The sequence below is a fragment of the Salvelinus namaycush genome, chromosome 19, assembly GCF_016432855.1.
Source record: "Salvelinus namaycush isolate Seneca chromosome 19, SaNama_1.0, whole genome shotgun sequence".
In the NCBI taxonomy this organism is placed as follows: domain Eukaryota; kingdom Metazoa; phylum Chordata; class Actinopteri; order Salmoniformes; family Salmonidae; genus Salvelinus; species Salvelinus namaycush.
This window is the reverse complement of record NC_052325.1, coordinates 19,436,424-19,458,700: the sequence shown is the minus strand read 5'-3', so window position 1 is coordinate 19,458,700 and position 22,277 is coordinate 19,436,424. Positions and strand designations below refer to the sequence as shown.

Sequence of the window (22,277 nt, the reverse complement as noted above, 5' to 3'; positions counted from 1 at the left end):
ATTTCATAGTCTGTCTGTGGCGATGGAATAAATATTAAAATGTTCTTCTCTCTCAGATGTCGATGACAGCAATCTGTCTCGCTCTCTCTGTCTGTCTCTATTTTCTCTTTTTAATGTCTTCCATGTCTCCCAGCAGCCATCACTCAGTTTGAGTGCATAATACAGCTGTCCGATTTTAAATGGTTCTGGATGGTGGTTCTCTAGCGGTATGTCTAACCTTACCTAACCTTAACTCTTACTCAAACCTCTCCCAATTCCTAACAGTTTACAAGTTTAACAAATGTAATATGTTGGTCATACTTAATTCTCTATCTCCTAGATATAATCTCCATCTGTATTACTCTTCAACCCCACGTCTAGGAGCACTATGCTTCTCCAGGCGAAGCAGTGGAGGCTCATCAGAGGAGGAAGGGGAGGACCATACTTCTCAGTGAATTCCATAAACATATAAATAGTGAAACATTATAAAGGTTATCCTGAAGCTATACTAAATATATGTACACATCACCAAATAATTGATCCAAACACACTGTTTTGCAATGAAGGTCTACAGTAGCCTCAACAGCACTCTGTAGGGTAGCACCATGGTGTAGCTCGAGGACAACTAGATTTCATCCTCCTCTGAGTACATTGACTTCAATACAAAACTTAGGAGGCTCATGGTTCTCATCCCCTTCCATAGACTTAGACAGTAATTAAGACGCTTCCAGAGCTTTCAGAGCTCATGCAGCATGAACTGACATGTTGTCCACCCAATCAAAGGATCAGAAGAATTAATCTAGTACTGAAAGCATAAGCTACAGCTAGCTAGCATTGCAGTGCATACAATGTGGTGAGTAGTTGACTCAAAGAGAGAGAAAGACAATAGTTGAACAGTTTTGAACAAGTTCATTTCTTAAAACATTAAGGTGAAGCAAGAGAAAGAGAGATAGAGAATCCTTTTAGAGCAAGCCAAATAATTTAATGTTTTAAAAGTTATCCTAGATCAGGATTCATTGTTTGAATGTAAGATGCCAATCATTATTTTCACTTTCACTACAGCTAGCTAGTTTAGCCTACTCAAACACCCATCTCAAACAGAGAGGGATGCTATGTTAGCTAGCTGGCTATGGCTATCCAACACTGGAACTCTTCAAAGTCAAGGTAAGCTATTGGTTTTATTAATTTATTGCCAGCCGGGCCCGCCAATGTAACTGCTAAACTGTTTGCTGACTGTACACTGTACTGCATTACTGTAGCGGGTTTACTAATGCCTTAGTTCTAGTAGCTATGTTGACTATGAGACATTCGCTATGGTGACTATGATGTAGGCTAGGTGTAGCAGTTAGCGGATATAATATAAAGGTTTGGCTTGGAAAAGTTTTTTCGCCTGGTCATAGACAGCTGATGTGTTGTGCACTGAAGTCCACAAGCGAAGGGAAAAGGTGAGAGGAGGAGAGTGCGTAAATGCAAGAAGGAATAATACAACAAGCAAAGTATTCATGCTGTTTGTATGTGGCTGCTATGAAAGTGAACTGTGTTTGCGTGTGGTCTTAGGTGTATTCATTCCGCGTTTTTCTGTTGAAAAACGCTTTTTAAAATGAAGCAAACCTAAAGAAACCGGGATGAACATACCTGAATGTATCCATTATAAACTCTTGTTTGCAACTGTTGGACTAATGATTACACCCTAGATCAGCTAGATGCAGGCAAGTGTGTGCAAGGCATTATTGAATGTGTCACTGTCTGTCGTCTTGATTAATTACATTTTTCTCTCAACCTGTGCACCTACATTGTAAACTTTCATTCATAGGCTAGTTTGTAGCAACCTCATGATGGGTATAGATAACATTTGAGTATCATTTAGTAGCCTAAACCTATCGATGTCACATTGAGCTGGGTGAATGGAATATGAATGACAGGCATCCAATTTGCTATAATAGAAATAAGGCCATGCTCACCAAAAAAATAATTGTCCTTAAACGTCACCAACTGCCAATGAGGGGAAGGTAAGTATGGATGATTTTCTCTCAGAGGCTGACACATCACCTCATCCCTCCCCAGAGTGTCACAGCCTGGCCCTGCATGGTGGCAATGGCCTCCCTTTTTTCTCTCCTCCCTGACTGGCTGACACAGATTGCATCACCCTGTCACTCCCCTCTTGTCCTCCTCCTCCTTTCCTATCCTCCCTAAATGTTTGACACAGATAGAATCACCCCGTCACTCCCCTCCCCTCCTCAATCCTGTATCCCACCTCGCCTCCTCACCCTCAGCTCTCCTCCTTGTCATTCTCATCGTCATCCTCTTCCTCTTCTATTCCCCTCCTCCTCCTCCTCCCTTCCCCTTCTGCCTCTTTTTCCCCTCCTTTTCTTCCCTTCCCAGAGTGTGTGACAGAGATTACATCATCCTCTTACTCTCTCCCCCCCTCTTGCCTCCTCCCTCATTATCTCCGGAAGGCTGGCCTTTGACAGGACGAGTGAAGATAAGGGTGTGGGGCTGGCTGCCTGGCCACCCCCTAGACTTACACACGCACACACACACACACGCACGCACGCACGCAAGCGCGCACACACACACACACACACACACACAGCATCCCCGAGGTCAGAGAGGCTAATTGGTTTGTGCACATCTGTGACAGATCATTAGCCATCGCAACGGCTACGGTGAAGTGATTGCTCTCTCTGTGGCCAAAGGAAGTAGCAATAGATTGTGTAAATTGAAGGTTGGAGCTGACACAAATCACAATGTTTGGGGCAATCTGCATCGGTCTGTTGTCTTTAGGAGTTTTCCAGACATTCTATTTTCAGTGTTTTTGTTTGTGTTATATCCTGTTGCAGGCTCCGGGAAGGGTCACTGCTATGGAACAGTGGGACAACATGCTTTGTTGAATTGTTATAAAATCGTGCAGGGTGTAGCTAGGCTACCGTAGCTCTCCTTCAAATCAAACATTTTAAGTTGATGTCACGTTCTTCGTCCTCCTCGTCTGAGGAGGAGTAGTTGGAAGGATCGGAGGACCAATATGCAGCGTGATAAGTGTTCATCTTGATATTTATTACAAAAGAGAACACTGAACGATCTATACAAAAATATCAAACAACGAACGTGAAGCTAACGAATAATAGTGCTGACACAAAACACTAACATAGACAATCACCCACACAATGACAAAACAGGTTACCTAAATATGGTTCCCAATCAGAGACAACGACTACCACCTGCCTCTGATTGAGAACCATATTAGGCCAAACAAGGAAACAGACAAACTAGACATACAACATAGAATGCCCACTCAGATCACACCCTGACCAAACAAAACATAGAAACATACAAAGCAAACTATGGTCAGGGCGTGACAGTACCCCCCCCCCCCCCAAGGTGTTGACTCCGGCCACAAAACCTAAACCTATAGGGGAGGGTCTGGGTGGGCATCTGTCCGCGGTGGCGGCTCTGGCGCGGGACGTGGACCCCACTCCACCATAGTCATTACCCGCTTCAGTGGCCTCTTAGGAGCGGCAACCCCCGCCGCCGACCTTGGACTGGCAACCCTACTAAAGGGCCCCACTCGAATGAGGAGTGCCTCTGGACTGAGGGGCGGCTCCGGACTGAGGGGCGGCTCCGGACTGAAGGGCGGCTCCGGACTGAGGGGCGGCTCCGGACTGAAGGGCGGCTTCGGACTGGCGGGTGGCTCTGGCGGCTCCGGACTGGCGGGCGGCTCTGGCGGCTCCGGACTGGCGGGCGGCTCTGGCGGCTCCGGACAGACGGGCGGCTCTGGCGGCTCAGGACAGACGGGAGGCTCAGGCGGCGCTGGACAGACGTACGGCTCAGGCGGCGCTGGACAGACGGACGGCTCAGGCGGCGCTGGACAGACGGACGGCTCAGGCGGCGCTGGACAGACGGATCGGCTCAGCCGGCGCTGGACAGACGGACGGCTCAGCCGGCGCTGGACTGGAGGGAGACTCAGGCGACGCTGGACTGGAGGAAGACTCAGGCGACGTTGGACAGGAGGAAGACTCAGGCGACGCTGGACAGGAGGAAGACTCAGGCGACGCTGGACTGGAGGAAGACTCAGGCGACACTGGACTGGAGGAAGACTCAGGCGACGCTGGACTGGAGGATGACTCAGGCGACGCTGGACTGGAGGATGACTCTGGCAGCGCTGAGCAGGCGGGAGCACCTGTAGTGCGGAGACGGAGAGACAGCCTGGTGCAGGGGGCTGCCACCGGAGGGCTGGTGCGTGGAGGTGGCACCGGATAGACCGGACCGTGAAGGCGCACAACATGTCTAGAGCACCGAGCCTGCCCAACCCTACCTGGCTCAATGCTCCCCGTAGCCAAGCCAGTGCGGCGAGGTGGAATAGGCCACACTGGGCTGGGCTGGCGAACCGGGGACACCATTCGTAGGGCTGGTGCCATGTACCCCGGCCTGTGGAGACGCACTGGAGACCAGATGCATTGAGCCGGCTTCATGGCACCTGGCTCGATGCCCACTCTAGCCCGGCCGATACGAGGCACTGCTATGTACCGAACCGGGCTATGCCTGCGCACCGGGGACACTGTGCGCCTCACGGCATAACACTGTGCCTGCCCGGTCCCTCTCTCTCCACGGTAAGCACGGGGAGTTGGCTCAGGTTTCCTACCTGACTTAACCACACTTTCCGTGTACCCCCCCCAAGAATTTTTGGGGCTGCCTCTCTGGCTTCCAACCGCGCTTTCGTGCTGCCTCCTCATACCACCGCCTCTCAGCTTTCGCTGCCTCCAGCTCTGCTTTGGGGCGGCGATATTCACCAACCTGAGCCCAGGGTCCTTCTCCGTTTAAAATCTCCTCCCATGTCCAGGAGTCCTGAGATCGCTGCTGCTCGTTACCACACTGCTTGGTCCTTTGGTGGTGGGTGATTCTGTCACGTTCTTCGTCCTCCTTGTCTGGGGGGGAGTAGTTGGAAGGATCGGAGGACCAATATTGTCACGCCCTGGCCTTAGTTATCTTTGTTTTCTTTATTATTTTAGTTAGGTCAGGGTGTGACATGGGGGATGTATGTGTTTTGTATTGTCTAGGGGTTTTGTATGTTTATGGGGCAGTGTCTAGTCTAGGTGTATGTATGTCTATGGTTGCCTAGATTGGTTCTCAATTAGAGACAGCTGTCTATCGTTGTCTCTGATTGGGAACCATATTTAGGCAGCCATATTCATTGGGTATTTCGTGGGTTATTGTCTATGTGTAGTGTTTGTGTCAGCACTATTTGTTTATAGCGTCATGTTCGTTCGTTTGTTGTTTTGTAGTTTTGTTTAAGTGTTCTTTATTACGGCGCTTAAATAAATAGAAAATGTATTCACTTCACGCTGCGCCTTGGTCCTCCTCTCTTCCACCATCTAACGATCGTGTCAAATATGCAGCGTGATAAGTGTTCATCTTGATATTTATTACAAAAGAGAACACTGAACGATCTATACAAAAAGAACAAACAACGAACGTGAATTTAACGAATAATAGTGCTGACACTAAACACTAACATAGACAATCACCCACAACCCACAATGACAAAACAGGTTACCTAAATATGGTTCCCAATCAGAGACAACAACTAACACCTGCCTCTGATTGAGAACCATATCAGGCCAAACACAGAAACAGACAAACTACACATACAACATAGAATGCCCACTCAGATCACACTCTGACCAAACAAAACATAGAAACATACAAAGCAAACTATGGTCAGGGCGTGACAGATGGAATATTTTCTTTACTTCTATCTATGTATAACAGCATTTATTCAGAGAACAGGTTGATTAAAACTGTTGAACTGTAAGAAAACATAGGAGGGAGTAGACAGGAATAGGTGTCCCTCTCCTTGCAGATACATCAAAGATAAACGAAGATTGATCAGGGGTCATCAGTAAAATTCTTCCCTAACCTTCCTTCTACAAATTGATTCAACTGACAAACAACAACAATGCCTGCTCTGATGATTTACTGCAGACTAATCCTGGGTGTTGTCTGTGTCAATGTTGTGGCACCTGTACCAACTGAATTACAGTTTGCTTATCACTTTGGTGAATGTGGTACATTTTCACAACTCTAAGCACAAACATCAAAAAAGTTTATCAAAATGACTCATGTTAGCAAAATGACTCATGGTTTTAAAACTCTGCACATTTTTAATTGACTGGGTACAACAAACAAATTCACAAATTCACTTGTTCCAAATCACTCTTTCAATTTGGATACATATTCAATCTAAGTATCTGCTTTTCAAAATGCGACATGAACATTATTTTTCTGCCATTTGTTTGACAATACAATTAACTATCACTTAATCATACTGATCAAAACTGATAACCTGTCACGTTCCTGACCTTATTTCCTTTATTTTGTCTTTGTTTAGTATGGTCAGGATGTGAGCTGGGTGGGCATTCTATGTTATGTGTTTCTATGTTGGGTTCTTTTCAATTAGCCTGATATAGTTCTCAATCAGGGGCAGGTGTTTTACGTTTCCTCTGATTGAGAACCATATTAAGGTAGGTTGTTCACACTGTTTGTTGGTGGGTGATTGTTGCTGTGTCTGTGTTTGTTGCACCACACGGTACTGTTTCGTTCCGTTTAGTTCGTTCTTTCTTTCCTGTTCGTGCGTTCATTGTTATATGTTCTCAAGTTCAGGTCTGTTTACGTCGTTTTGTTGTTTTGTCATTTATCAAGTGTGCTTCGTGTTCGTCTTTCTTTAAATAAATCATTATGTCTTCATACCTCGCTGCATATTGGTCCGATCCTTGCTCCTCCTCAGACGAGGAGGAGAACGAACGTTACATAACCACAATGATGTATTGCCTAGTTAGCATATATACGGAAGTTTCATAACTGCTTAACACTATAAATTCTATATTTGTAAATGTATCAATTTGACAAAAATGTATGTTGGAAGGAAAAACCAAATCACTACATCATCATTCTCCATCAGCCAGTGTGCTTTAACAGGACAAAGTGGAAAGGCTCACTTTATGTGCTACCATTTGGAATTATAGTGTAGTGTACAATGCACTGCCATGGGGGGGTGCAACTCAATATTTTGTACACTCAGTGTATATTTACCATGTACAATTTTTTGTATTCAGCACTTAAAAAATAACACTTTTGAAATGTGTATATTGTATTTTTAGCTATTGGATTAAATGGTAGTTAAAATGACTAAATAGTGAACCTATCATTACCTGATGTATTGGTGACTAAACAAAATATTCTTATGGTATTTCCCGGAAAACGTTGTTGTTGCATGAATGACTAAGGGGTGAAAGATGTGGAAACCCCAATGAATGCACAATCAAAAGTGGAACAGAACACCTCGATGGCGACAATAAGACTAAATGACCAGACCTGACAATGCTGCCGGGTGCTGGGAAGAGAGATACACTATCAAGTGATGTCTGTACAGGATACAGGGAGATAGGGGCTAGGGGGAGAGACGAGGAGAGTGTTATCACTGGAACATGCTGCATTTGTCACCTCAGAGAAGCAAGGAAAGGGCTTGCAGGGTAAGAAAATAAGAAGAACGTGTTGATGTTGTCTGTAATGGTCATTTCAGGGCCTAGACAGTACCCAGCTAACTGCATCATACCGGCTGTATTTCTGTATTTTGAAAGTTCTGTATATCTTAAACTTGATTGCTGTCATGCAACACATTTTGTAATTTGTATATTTTTTTCCTGACATTTCAAGAATGTTACCAGAAAATATTTGTTATGTTTTTTTGAAGTTCCCAAAACATATGTTGTGAAAACAGTGTTAGGACATTACAAGATATAGACTAGGTTCCTAAAACACTAAATCTGTCCAGTTGTGCTGACATATAAAAAGTTTTGTCTTCGGGTACACAAAACATTCCCCTAATGTTGCAAAAATTGTCACTTTTTTTTGTTTGTTACTTAAAAGTTCCCAAAACATGTAATTAGGATTGTGGGAACAGCACATTCATTTTTTCAGATCAGAAAGGTGAACCAGCACAAATCTTTTGCAACTTCTTGATTAAATCAATTTTTCAGGGACATTGCTCTGCTTACAAATGCGTTCACCTGCCTGCCGTGAATGGATTTAAGTGATTATTACATTTCCTCCATTCTTTTCCAGTACAAATATCACTTTGGTCACCAGAGGAGAGAAGGCATTCATTAAAGAAGAGTTGGCCCTTTCATTCAAAATCGGTAGCTTTTAGCTTCAGAAATTCAGAAAACTAAGTGCGGTGCACTATTTACTGGATCACTGAGGTGTTGCTGTGGCAACATTTGAAAATATGGCAATAAAATGAAAATATAGGGTACAAGTAATTTTTCGACACTTTCCATGTTCTTACAGACTAAGGGTAAGCAGATTGGAGCTTTACGCTGAATAAAATTATGAAACAATGTTGAGCCTTGTCTCCCAAATCCCCTCAGTTCTCCTGTCATCCCCGTCTGTCTGGCCAAGATGAACATCATTTGGAGGTAGCATACACACCTGCTGCCGTGTGAACTACTAGCCTCGACACGATGACAGGCCAGAGTCTGAGGACACAAAAATGAAACCAAACAGCTGTCTGTTTTCAAAGATCACAGAGACGTTAGTGTGACCCCAGCTGTGAGTGAGCTGTCATAAAACAACTTCCATTGCCTGTACAGCAAGCCAATTCATGTGTTAAAGTTAATGTGTGCTTAATTTGTAAATCAGGAGGTGCCGGAACAAAAAGTGACCTAGGGAGCTCTGAGGTACCAGAACGCATGAGAAGAGAACACCTTTATAATAAAGCATTGCGTGCATACAATTGCATTTGCGTAGTGACATAGGGCAGTAGAGTAGAGGCATGTACACATGGGGAACATGCAGCTTAGGGTTCCGGGAAAAAATGTGCCTTTTAGAAACGCATTTCATGCAATTCTATGATTCTATAAAGAAATAAATGATGAAGTGCATTGCTGGAAAGCTGAGAGTTGCAGGCTCATGTCTATCAGAGCAGAGAGAGGGAGAGAGATACAGGCGTGCTACTCACACAGCCATGGACATGCATGTGTCTCAAACATAGGTTACAATGTAACGCAAACCATAAGCCCGGGACGACCCAACCGAATCTACTCTTAGAATATCAGGCCCGTGCTGACAATCTCATGTTTCACAGGGGGCAGGACAATTAACGAAGAGGCAACTCGAAAGGACTTTGATTGCTTTAATTCAAATTTTTACATTGCAAAAAGGGACATTTATTTTTCATGCCAGGAGAGGTACCAGATCTGGCCAAATCAGACCCGGAATGAAACAGTCCAAAATGGAGAGGTGCCGGATCCTCTTCCGGCAGGATCTGGCTCACATTAAGCACTGGTTGGTTCCTCTTAGTACACCATCCACCAAGTGCTCAATTCATAGCATCTTAATTAAAAATAAGATTCAAGTCTAAAAAGATCCTTGCATTTCAGACTCTGACACAAATTCAAATGCAGAACAAAATATTTCTGCAACCATTGTGATGATATTTATCAAATTTTTCTCAAACTAACTGCCAAAGCCAGCAGTTTCCTTCCAAAAGCTTCTGTTTTGCATATTTTGTTGATGTTGAAGTTTCACGTTGAATCACAGCTTTTGGTTCTTTGGAGGAAGACATAGGCAGGTAGGGTAGTTACAGTAAGAAGTGTGAGTACCACACTACACTGCTCAGCCTGGCTGAGATGGTCTGTGTGGAGCTGGTGCAAACTGCAGACCACATCAGAATGCACAGATGAGCGTGCCACCCTGACAATAAACATATCCGTTTCCTCTCTGCCTTTTCTACCTGTATGTATTGTGGCCTGTTACTGCATGGGTATTATCCTGCATTTCACATTAAACCTATTGTGTAGATTGAAGGAAAGTGAGAGACCTGAGTTGACTGATGCATCCTGCTTTTCTTAGCGCTATAGTATTCCATTTGCTTATAGGAGCTACACCATACCTTCCTCTCTGGTGTGATCTCTGTCCTCCCTCACCTCAACGGTTTCCACACAGCTGATTGGAATCTGTTATACAGTAAGACTCTGTACGACTTTGTTATAGGAAGAAGTGTGGGCAGAAACCACTGCCCTGTACCCCTCCTAAAGGCTTTGCATGGTAACTTTCACACCTCGCTGCTGCTTACTGGCTCTAAAAAAAAATGCATATAAGAAGAAAAAACGTAACCTGCAAATCATGACATTTACACTCCAAATCATCTCACAATGTAGCTCTTTGGAAAATAAAGACACACACTTATAGAACATAAATATAACAAAGTCGGGCATTAATTGAACACTGAGTGAAGGAATTAGAATATCCATATGCACAGCATAATTCTACAATAAGGCAAAATGTTTCCCATGTATTTCTCAGTTAATAACTAATCACTGATGTGATCTAATGTAAGCTTCACAGGGGGCGGATACAGGATATATAGGCCTGTGGTTAAACCAAACAATAGATACACAAATTCTGTGAAAATAGGGTCTTCAGACAGTAAACGCCCCCATGTGCTAACATTCACTAAATGCTATCTGTGGTTATCACATTGACAAGTGACAGTGTGGTTGGTGTTGAATTACTATGACGGTTTATCATGCTTTTTACACGATTTTGCATCAGGCAAGTGTGAGAAGTGCATTGATGACTCAAAGCAAGAAGATGATAGGTGTAAACTGTACCTGGAAACCTCAATTAATACTTTCCTTAAAACATTTTTTGACAACTGGTTTAGAAAATATTCCATTTAACTCCCTCTCAGACAGTCAAGACACTTTGAATTGTTTTTTCTACCACAAATACATAGTGATTCTTAAATGGACCCACTCAATCACACATTATTGACTCTATTTGACAGATTATTGGTTAAATACAGTTTCATTTTAATGCAATCCATGTTTATGTCAGTCCCAGCCATGTGCAGCTGTATGGATTGCAGGGAATGAAATTGAGCCAAACTTACTCAGAGATCATGTAGGAGGCAGATGACTCAATCCCAAACCACCAAACAGTCTAAACCAAGCCCACAGCAGCCCTGTAGTCTCCACGCTACTGTCGGTTTAGACCACTGGAGAGATGTTGTGGCTCACCCACTAACAACCAAAGGTACTATCATTCTACTGGCTTCTCTGAAAAGACTCTCATTCATTGACCTTTGTCTGTCTTGGTTTGAGCGTTTCCAGTAAGCTGGCTACAAACTGTCCCTTCATATCCACCTCAACTTCACCCAGAGCTCAGTAAGGAAATAGTAAGTACAACACATTTCGTCATTTTATTTATTTAGTTATTTTTATTTAACCTTTATTTAACCAGGTAGGCCAGTTGAGAGCAAGTTCTCATTTACAACTGCGACCTGGCCAAGATAAAGCAAAGCAGTGCTGCAAAAACAACAACAGAGTTACACATCGACTAAACAAACATACAGTCAATAACACAATAGAAAAAAAGTCTATATACAGTGGGTCCAAATGGCGTGAGGAGGTAAGGCAACAAATAGGCCATAGTAGGGAAGTAATTACAATTTAGCAAATTAACACTGGAGTGATAGATGTGCAGATGATGTACAAGTAGAAATACTGGTGTGCAAAAGAGCAAAAAAGTAAATAAAAACAATATGGGGATGAGGTAGGTAGATTGGATGGGCTATTTACAGATGGGCTGTGTACAGCTGCAGCGATTGGTTAGCTGCTCAGATAGCTGATGTTAAAAGTTAGTGAGGGAGATATAAGTCTCCAACTTCAACGATTTTTGCAATTCGTTCCAGTCATTGGCAGCAGAGAACTGGAAGGAAAGGCGGCCAAAGGAGGTGTTGGCTTTGGGGATGACCAGTGAGATATACCTGCTGGAGCGCGTGCAACGGGTGGGTGTTGTTATCGTGACCAGTGAGCTGAGATAAGGCCAAAGCTTTACCTAGCAAAGACTTATAGATGACCTGGAGCCAGTGGGTCTGGCGACGAATATGTAGCGAGGGCCAGCCGACGAGAGCATACAGGTCGCAGTGGTGGAATCTACAGGAGTGCAAGTTTCACCATTGCACGTACATCGACGAAACTTTGGCACATGAGAACAATTAGAATATGGCAAATGTTAGTCAATTATTGCATTCTAACCATGCTGGCTTTCCTGGGCTACCTGAGACATGAAACAGGTCGGTGGGAGGGTATACAGGCTTTTGGCAATTTATTAATGCGTTATTTGCCAAAATGGGTAATGGAAACACTTCAACTACTTATTTTTTTAAAGTTTAACGTCAATAAGTCCAACTGTTTTGATCGACACAAGACAGTTAAAACCTCTTGGCGCACAGATCCCTTTAACGGAATCATTTTCGTAAACAACCGCTGAATTGCAGAGCGCCAAATAAATAAAAAATTACTAAAAATATTTATTTTCATGAAATCACAAGTGCAATATATCAAAACACAGTTTAGCTTGTTGTTAATCCACCTATCGTGTCAGATTTTGAAAATATGCTTTACAGTGAAAGCAATCCAAGCGTTTGTGAGTTTATCGATCACTAGACAAAACATTACGAACAGCTAGCAGCAATGTAGATTGGTCACGAAAGTCAGAAAAGCAATCAAATGAATCGCTTACCGTTGATGATCTTCGGATGTTTGCACTCACGAGACTCCCAGTTACACAATAAATGTTCCTTTTGTTCGATTAATATTATTTTTATATCCAAAAACCTCCATTTGGTTGGTGCGTTATGTTCAGAAATCAACAGGCTCGAGCGGTCATGAAGCGCAGACTAAAATTCCAAATAGTATCTGTAAAGTTCGTAGAAACATGTCAAAGTTTTTTATAATCAATCCTCAGGTTGTTTTTAACATAAATAATCGATAATATTTCAACCGGACGGTAAACTATTCAATAAAAGAGATAAAGAAAATGTCGAGCTACAACTTTCGCACGCATTAACTAATCGAAGGACATTCAGCTATTCACTGATGTGTTTTGATAAATCTCACTAATTTTTCAGAATAAAAGCTTGAAACTATGTCTAAAGACTGTTCACACCCTGTGGAAGCCATTGGGAAAGGAATATGGTTGATATCCCTTTAAATGGAGGAAAGGCAGGCAATGGAACAGGGATTTTCAAAATAAAAGGCACTTCCGGGTTGGATTTCCTCAGGTTTTTGCCTGCAAAATCAGTTATATTATACTCACAGACAATATTTTGACAGTTTTGGAAACTTTAGAGTGTTTTCCATCCTAATCTGTCAATTATATGCATATTCTAGCATCTGGGCCTGAGAAATAGGCAGCTTACATTGGGAACGTTATTTTTTCCAAACATAACAATTCTGCCCCCTAGCTTCAAGAGGTTAAATGGAAACTCACCCTAGCAGGAAATTGTCGCATTTTCTATGCAAACTTTCATATGGGCTCTGTATTATTACTTGAAACACTTGAAAGTCGTATCAACATGAAAAACAGAATATGAAACAACTAGAAAGGTTGAGATCATGCAGGAAAATCCAAAAATGTGCCATTCATTGTCATGATAGCATAATACCCCTTTGATAAAAACCTTCCTAGCATGTCCAATAGAGTGTTGCGAGCTAGTCTCTCTAAGGCCATAGAGGAGAATGGGATTGATTTAATACTACCAGTAGAATCATGTAGAGAATGTTGAGGTTGCTTGGCAACACACAACCTGTGACCAATTTGATTTTCCATTTTTTTACCTTTATTTAACTAGGCAAGTCAGTTAAGAACAACTTCTTATTTTCAAAGGCAGCCTACTTGTAAAGCCCCCCAGGACAAACCCTCCCCTGGACGACACTGGGCCAATTGTGCACCGCCCTATAGGACTCCCAATCACAGCTGGTTGTGATATTACCTGGGATCAAACCCAGGTCTGTAGTGACACCTCAAGCACTGCGATGCAGTGCCTTAAGACCGCTGCGCCACTCGGGAGGCTTGCTGTTATTGTCAGCTTGGTGTGGCGAATGGGATTTTAATTCAAAACTCAGGAAATGCAGTTTAGCTTTGTATTAACCTAAATCTGATAATAGACCAACATTGTAAAAGCTATCAGTAGCTATGTTTCCATTAACTTGTACAGTGATTTTTTTTTTTTTACATTTAGCTTTCATAGAACATGCAACAATTTCCTGCTAGGGTGAGTTTCCATTTAACTGTCTTGTGTCGATCAAAACAGTTGGACTTAATGACATTATACTTTTAAATAAAGTAGTTGAAGTGTTTCCATTACCCATTTTGGCAAATTACGCATTAATAAATTGCCGACAGCTTGTATACCCTCCCACATATCTGTTTCATGTCTCAGGTAGCCCACAAAAGCCAGCATGGATAGAATGCAATAATTGACTAACATTTGCCATATTCTAATTGTTCTCATGTGCCGAAGTTTCGCCGATGAACGTGCAATGGTGAAACTTGCGCTCCAGTAGATCTGAAGTAAATTGGTTGGTGAAACCTGCCAGCCAACCAGAAAACAAGGCGGAGCAATTCAGGCATTCTTGAATGTCAGGAAAATCCTTGTCCTGCAAATATATTTTTTGTTCTATGTTTGAAGCAGAAGGCATTTAGAGTTGAAAACCCGTGCCACTTCCATTACACATGACACAAAAATTTTATATTTGTGCCTACCAACAGTCAGAATGTTGTACCAGTTTAAGTAGTTTTAACGTTGAACAATGTTGAAACCATCTTTTGACACTATCAGTTCTGCAATATTTGTAAGAGCTTGTGATACGCAAGAGCTGCACTGTGAAGAGGTCAATGTGGATTCTCCAGTAGCTTAATGGCAGTTGGTTCACAGGAAGTTAATGTTTAATTTTCAATAACTTACTGTTAACTAGCTACTGTACAGAGTGGGTTATTGTAAAATTCACAGGACCTTACTGTAGCTAAATACATCAAACTGACAGACATGATGATCTGGGAAGGAATTGTTTTTAACAGTGACATATAGGCCAGATTTACAGTGCGAGTCAAAAGTTTAGACACACCTACACATTCAAGGGTTTTTCTTTATTTTTAATATTTTCTACCTTGTAAAATAATAGCGAAAACATCAACACTATGAAATAACACATATGGAATCAGGCAGTAACCAAAAAAGTGTTAAACGAATGAAAATATATTTTATATTTGAGATTCTTCAAAGTAGCCACCCTTGATGAGAGCTTTGCACACTCTTGTCATTCTCTCAACCAGCTTCACTTGGAATGCTTTTCCAACAGTCTTGAAGGAGTTCCCATATATGCTGAGCACATGCTGCTTTTCCTTAACCTCTCTTGGGCACGTGAGACTGTAGCGTCCCACCTCTTCAACAGCCAGTGAAACTGCTGGGCGCCAAATTCAAATACAGAAATACTCATTATAAAAATTCTGAAAATAAAACATATTTTACATAGGTTTAAAGATTAACTGCTTGTGAATCCAACCACGGTGTCAGATTTTAAAAATGCTTTACGGCGAAAGCATACCTTAAGATTATTTTAGAACATAGCCCACTAGACAAATCATTGCAAACAGTAGCCAGCCAGGTAGAAAAGTTACACAATTTAGAATTTAGAATTACACAATTTAGAATTACACAATTTCCCGCTCAGCCCAGTCAAAACTGTTCGCTGCTCTGGCACCCCAATGGTGGAACAAACTCCCTCACGACGCCAGGTCAGCGGAGTCAATCACCACCTTCCGGAGACACCTGAAACCCCACCTCTTTAAGGAATACCTAGGATAGGATAAAGTAATCCTTCTAACCCCCCCCCCCCCCCCCCCTTAAAAGATTTAGATGCACTATTGTAAAGTGGCTGTTCCACTGGATATCATAAGGTGAATGCACCAATTTGTAAGTCGCTCTGGATAAGAGCGTCTGCTAAATGACTTAAATGTAAATGTAATGTAAATGTAGAAATAGAGATAAAATTAATCCCTTACCTTTGATGATCTTCATATGGTTGCACGCAGCAGACATTCATTTACTCAATAAATGTTATTTTTGTTCGATAAAGACTCTTTATACCCAAAAACCTCTGTTTTGTTCGCGCGTTTTCTTCAGTAATCCACAGGCTCAAACGCAGTCAAAACAGGAAGACAAAAAAATCAAAATTGTATCCGTAAAGTTCATAGAAACATGTCAAACAATGTTTATATTCAAACCTCAGGTTGTTTTTAGCCTAAATAATCGATCATATTTCAACCGGACAATAACGTCGTCAATTTAAAAGGTAAACAAGAAACGCACACTCTCGGTCTTGCGCAGGAAAAAGCTCTGTGACACGGCAGGGTCCACTCATTCAGACTGCTCTTACTTCTTAATTTTTCAGAATACAAGCCTGAAATAATTTCTGAAGACTGTTGACATCTAGTGAAAGGCATAGGAACTGCAATTTGAGTCCTAAGTCAATGGATACTGTATTGGCATTGAATAGAAAACTACAAAACCAAAAAACCAAAAAACAACTACTTCCTGAATGGATTTTTCTCAGGTTTTCGCCTTCCAAATCAGTTCTGTTATACTCACAGACACTATTTTAACAGTTTTGGAAACTTTAGAGTGTTTTCTATCCAAATCTACCAGTTATATGCATATCATATATTCTGGGCCCGAGATGCAGGCAGTTTAATTTGGGCATGCATTTCATCCAAAATTCCGAATGCTACCCTAGAGAAGTTAACTCTGTGGTTCAACTCATCCCAAACCATCTCAATTGGGTTGAGGTTGGGTGATTGTGGAGGCCAGGACATCTGATGCAGCACTCCATCACTCTCAGTCAAATAGCCCTTACACAGGCTGGAAGTGTGTTGGGTCATTGTCCTGTTGAAAAACAAATGATAGTCCCACTAAGTGCAAAACCAGATGGGATGGTATATTGCTGCAGAATGATGTGGTATCCATGCTGGTTAAGTGTGCCTTGAATTCCAAATAAATCACAGACAGTGTCACCAGCAAAGCACCCCCACACCATCACACCTCCTTCTCCAAATCAAATCAAAATCAAATCAAATTTTATTTGTCACATACACATGGTTAGCAGATGTTAATGCGAGTGTAGCGAAATGCTTGTGCTTCTAGTTCCGACAATGCAGTAATAACCAACAAGTAATCTAACCTAACAATTCCACAACTACTACCTTATACACACAAGTGTAAAGGGATAAAGAATATGTACATAAAGATATATGAATGAGTGATGGTACAGAACGGCATAGGCAAGATGCAGTAGATGGTAAAGAGTACAGTATATACATATGAGATGAGTAATGTAGGGTATGTAAACATAAAGTGGCATAGTTTAAAGTGGCTAGTGATACATGTATTACATAAAGATGGCAAGATGCAGTAGATGATATAGAGTACAGTATATACATATACATATGAGATGAGTAATGTAGGGTATGTGTAGGGTATGTAAACATTATATTAAGTGGCATTGTTTAAAGTGGCTAGTGGTACATTTTTACATAATTTCCATCAATTCCCATTATTAAAGTGGCTGGAGTTGAGTCAGTATGTTGGCAGCGGCCGCTAAATGTTAGTGGTAGCTGTTTAACAGTCTGATGGCCTTGAGATAGAAGCTGTTTTTCAGTCTCTCGGTCCCTGCTTTGATGCACCTGTACTGACCTCGCCTTCTGGATGAAAGCGGGGTGAACAGGCAGTGGCTTGGGTGGTTGTTGTCCTTGATGATCTTTATGGCCTTCCTGTGACATCGGGTGGTGTAGGTATCCTGGAGGGCAGGTAGTTTGCCCCCGGTGATGCGTTGTGCAGACCTCACTACCCTCTGGAGAGCCTTACGGTTGTGGGCGGAGCAGTTGCCGTACCAGGCGGTGATACAGCCCGACAGGATGCTCTCGATTGTGCATCTGTAGAAGTTTGTGAGTGCTTTTGGTGACAAGACGAATTTCTTCAGCCTCCTGAGGTTGAAGAGGCGCTGCTGCGCCTTCTTCACAACGCTGTCTGTGTGGGTGGACCAATTCAGTTTGTCCGTGATGTGTACACCGAGGAACTTAAAACTTTCCACCTTCTCCACTACTGTCCCGTCGATGTGGATAGGGGGGTGCTCCCTCTGCTGTTTCCTGAAGTCCACAATCATCTCCTTTGTTTTGTTGACGTTGAGTGTGAGGTTATTTTCCTGACACCACACTCCGAGGGCCCTCACCTCCTCCCTGTAGGCCGTCTCGTCGTTGTTGGTAATCAAGCCTACCACTGTAGTGTCATCCGCAAACTTGATGATTGAGTTGGAGGTGCATGGCCACGCAGTCGTGGGTGAACAGGGAGTACAGGAGAGGGCTCAGAACGCACCCTTGTGGGGCCCCAGTGTTGAGGATCAGCGGGGTGGAGATGTTGTTACCTACCCTCACCACCTGGGGGCGGCCCGTCAGGAAGTCCAGGACCCAGTTGCACAGGGCGGGGTCGAGACCCAGGGTCTCGAGCTTGATGATGAGTTTGGAGGGTACTATGGTGTTAAATGCTGAGCTGTAGTCGATGAACAGCCTTCTCACATAGGTATTCCTCTTGTCCAGATGGGTTAGGGCAGTGTGCAGTGTGGTTGCGATTGCGTTGTCTGTGGACCTATTGGGTCGGTAAGCAAATTGGAGTGGGTCTAGGGTGTCCGGTAGGGTGGAGGTGATATGGTCCTTGACTAGTCTCTCAAAGCACTTCATGATGACGGAAGTGAGTGCTACGGGGCGGTAGTCGTTTAGCTCAGTTACCTTAGCTTTCTTGGGAACAGGAACAATGGTGGCCCTCTTGAAGCATGTGGGAACAGCAGACTGGGATAAGGATTGATTGAATATGTCCGTAAACACACCAGCCAGCTGGTCTGCGCATGCTCTGAGGACGCGGCTGGGAATGCCGTCTGGGCCTGCAGCCTTGCGAGGGTTAACACGTTTAAATGTTTTACTCACCTCGGCTGCAGTGAAGGAGAGCCCGCAGGTTTTGGTAGCGGGCCGTGTCAGTGGCACTGTATTGTCCTCAAAGCGAGCAAAAAAGTTATTTAGCCTGTCTGGGAGCAAGACATCCTGGTCCGCGACGGGGCTGGTTTTCTTTTTGTAATCCGTGATTGACTGTAGACCCTGCCACATACCTCTTGTGTCTGAGCTGTTGAATTGCGACTCTATTTTGTCTCTATACTGGGACTTAGCTTGTTTGATTGCCTTGCGCAGAGAATAGCTACACTGTTTGTATTCGGTCATGTTTCCGGTCACCTTGCCCTGGTTAAAAGCAGTGGTTCGCGCTTTCAGTTTCACGCGAATGCTGCCGTCAATCCACGGTTTCTGGTTTGGGAGTGTTTTAATCGTTGCTGTGGGTACGACATCGTCAATGCACTTTCTAATGAACTCGCTCACCGAATCAGCGTATTCGTCAATATTGTTGTTGGACGCAATGCGGAACATATTCCAATCCGCGTGATCGAAGCAGTCTTGAAGCGTGGAATCAGATTGGTCGGACCAGCGTTGAACAGACCTGAGCGAGGGAGCTTGTTGTTTTAGTTTCTGTTTGTAGGCTGGAAGCAACAAAATGGAGTCGTGGTCAGCTTTTCCATGCTTCATGGTGGGTACCACACATGCGGAGATCATCCATTCACCTACTCTGCGACTCACAAAGACATGGTGGTTGGAACCAAAAATCTAAAATTTGGACTCATCAGACCAAAGGACAGATTTGTTTCTTGGCCCAAGAAAGTCTCTTCTTCTTATTGGTGTCCTTTAGTAGTGGTTTCTTTGTAGCAATTCGACCATGAAGACCTGATTCATGCAGTCTCCTATGAACAGTTGATGTTGAGATGTGTTTGTTACTTGAACTCTCTGAAGCCTTTATTTGGGCTGCAATCTGAGGTGCAGTTAACGCTAATGAACTTATCGTCCGCAGCAGAGGTAACTCTGGGTCTTCCTTTTCTGTGGCGGTCCTCATGAGTGCCAGTTTCTTCATAGCAATTGATGGTTTTTGCGACTGCACTTGAAGAAACTTTCAAAGTTCTTGACATTTTCCTGATTTACTGACCCTCGTGTCTTAAAGTAATGATGTACTGTCGTTTCTCTTTGCTTATTTGAGCTGTGCTTGCCATAATATGGACTTGGTATTTTACCAAATAGGGTTATCTTCTGTTTGCCCCCCTACCTTATCACAAAACAACTGATTGGCTAAAACACATTAAGACTGAAAGAAATTCCACAACGTAACTTTTAACAAGGCACACCTGTTAATTTAAATACATTCCAGGTGACTGCCTCATGAAGCTGGTTGAGAGAATTCCAAGCGTGTGCAAAGCGGTCATCAAGGCAAAGGGTGGCTACTTCGAAGAATCACAAATATAAAATATATTTAGATGTGTTTAACACTTTTTTGGTTCCCTCATGATTCCATATGTGTTATTTCATAGTTTTGATGTCTTCACTATTATTATGCAATGTAGAAGAGTACAAATAAAGAAAAACCCTTGAATAAGTAGGTGTCTATACTTTTGAATGGTACTGTAAATTAAATATGCCTCCAATAATCTACACCTGCAATAGGCTGCTGCTGCTACAGTATAGCTGCCAATCATCAAGTGATGTGCATGTTGTCAACAGAAAAGTCAATGACCAGTAGGTTACTGGCAATGATTGCTAGTTTCAGCAACTGTCCTCTAGGTTACTGGGAATATTTTGCCAATAAGTTACTGTACATTTTACAAAAGCTTACTAACTAGTAGTTTCCAGGTAAGACATTACAAGTTCACAGCAACTTCTGGCAACAAGTTGCCATTCATTTACTGGAAAATGCACAATAACCTCTTTACAGTGCAGCTCATTACTGACACATTTTCTTACAACGTTTTCAGAACAGACAGTGTCAAAAGAGGTACTTAAACTTGCATCAGCATACACTTAAACTGCTATAAAATATTTCACCATGACCCCAATTATACTAATTTACCCCACCAGTACATTGCCCCCACCTATATTTCAAAGTGCCGTGATGATCATACCTTATATTCAAAATATTGGGTAGAAAAATGTCCTGAACTGTACCCTGTGAGTTCATATGTGTACCTGTGATGAGTACCTTTGACCTTTTTGTACCCAAGGGAACAACACATTAGTGTACCCTAACAATACCATTATTTTTAAGAGAGTGTTATTATATGTTCCAAACAAGGAGTAGGAACCTGGTGGCACTGCAGAAAAATGTATGCACTCACACCCAAGAGGTTGCTAATACAAATCCCCAAAGAATGAATGTATACTCTACGACGTCATGTGTCCTTGAGCACTGCTAGTTTAAGTTAATGTTACGGTGTTGGTGATAATTGCACAATTATTTATTGTAGTTGATTCCAGGCAGCTTTTAGCAAAGTGCAGACATGCATCCTTGCCAATTAGTCTGTGGCCCATATCTCTTTCGTTCTCAAAAATCTGGTGGTGTAGCTGCACTGTAGTGCGACATTTCAGGTTGCCAAGGACTGAGAGTTTATAATGTTCAAATCTCATAAAAGGATAACTCCCAATTGTGCTCACAGTACAGCTTTTTACAGTAATGGAAATCAGATATGTCAGCATACTCTCAATCTATAGAAATAACAATACGTTTTTGTATGTATTTTTATTGCAACTTTAGGCAAAGTGCAGCAGTGTATTCTTGGCAATACTTACTGTATATAGCCATTCTTCATTATGCTGGCATACCTGGTGGCAGAACAGAAACTTCAGGTAGCTAGCAACCAAGAGATTGCGTGTTCAAATCCCAAGCGAGGTTGAGTCACATGTAATCATCATCCTGTCCTATCATATTAACACCTGTCTTTAGCTGTAAAAATATGGTATCACATAGAAATAGAAATTTTGCCTCCCCATGTAGTCACATTTATTTCACATGAGATTGTGTTTTCACATGTTGTCACATGTACTTTTATTTTATCATGTTAAAATTTTGCATCCCAATGTTGTCACATTTATTTCAAATGAATATCACATGAAATCATGTACTTACATGTGCTAACATGTTGTCATGTGTAGTTTTATGTTATCATATGTTGCTTCACATGTTGTCACATGTTATCACATTAACTTCACATTAAACCACGTGTGTCACAATTGTCGTAATAATATCCAGACCAAAGCCCAGCGTGAAAGCGACATTTTATTAGAAGTGAATCGCACAAAAAATAATAAAGAGCAAACTACACGTGAAGCTATGGAGTGCTCACAGGCAACTACACATAAACAAGATCCCACAAAACACAGTGGGGAAATGGCTGCAATAAACGATAAACAGCTGCCTCTGATTGGGAACCATACCAGGCCAACATAGAAATAAAACAACCTAAATTACCCACCCTAGTCACACC

General features: G+C 42.5%; 1 protein-coding gene across 1 annotated transcript in view; it reads left to right on the top strand.

Moving 5' to 3' along the window:
- Nucleotides 1–1,977: 1,977 nt before the first annotated feature.
- The window catches only part of LOC120063927 (zinc finger protein Helios-like), a 68,038-nt gene continuing 47,738 nt past the window's right edge, over nucleotides 1,978–22,277 (top strand). The window contains exons 1-2 of the mRNA XM_039014237.1: nucleotides 1,978–1,988; nucleotides 3,876–4,146. Of these exons, the coding sequence (XP_038870165.1) occupies nucleotides 1,978–1,988; nucleotides 3,876–4,146 (282 nt within the window). The remainder of the gene's footprint in view (nucleotides 1,989–3,875; nucleotides 4,147–22,277) is intronic.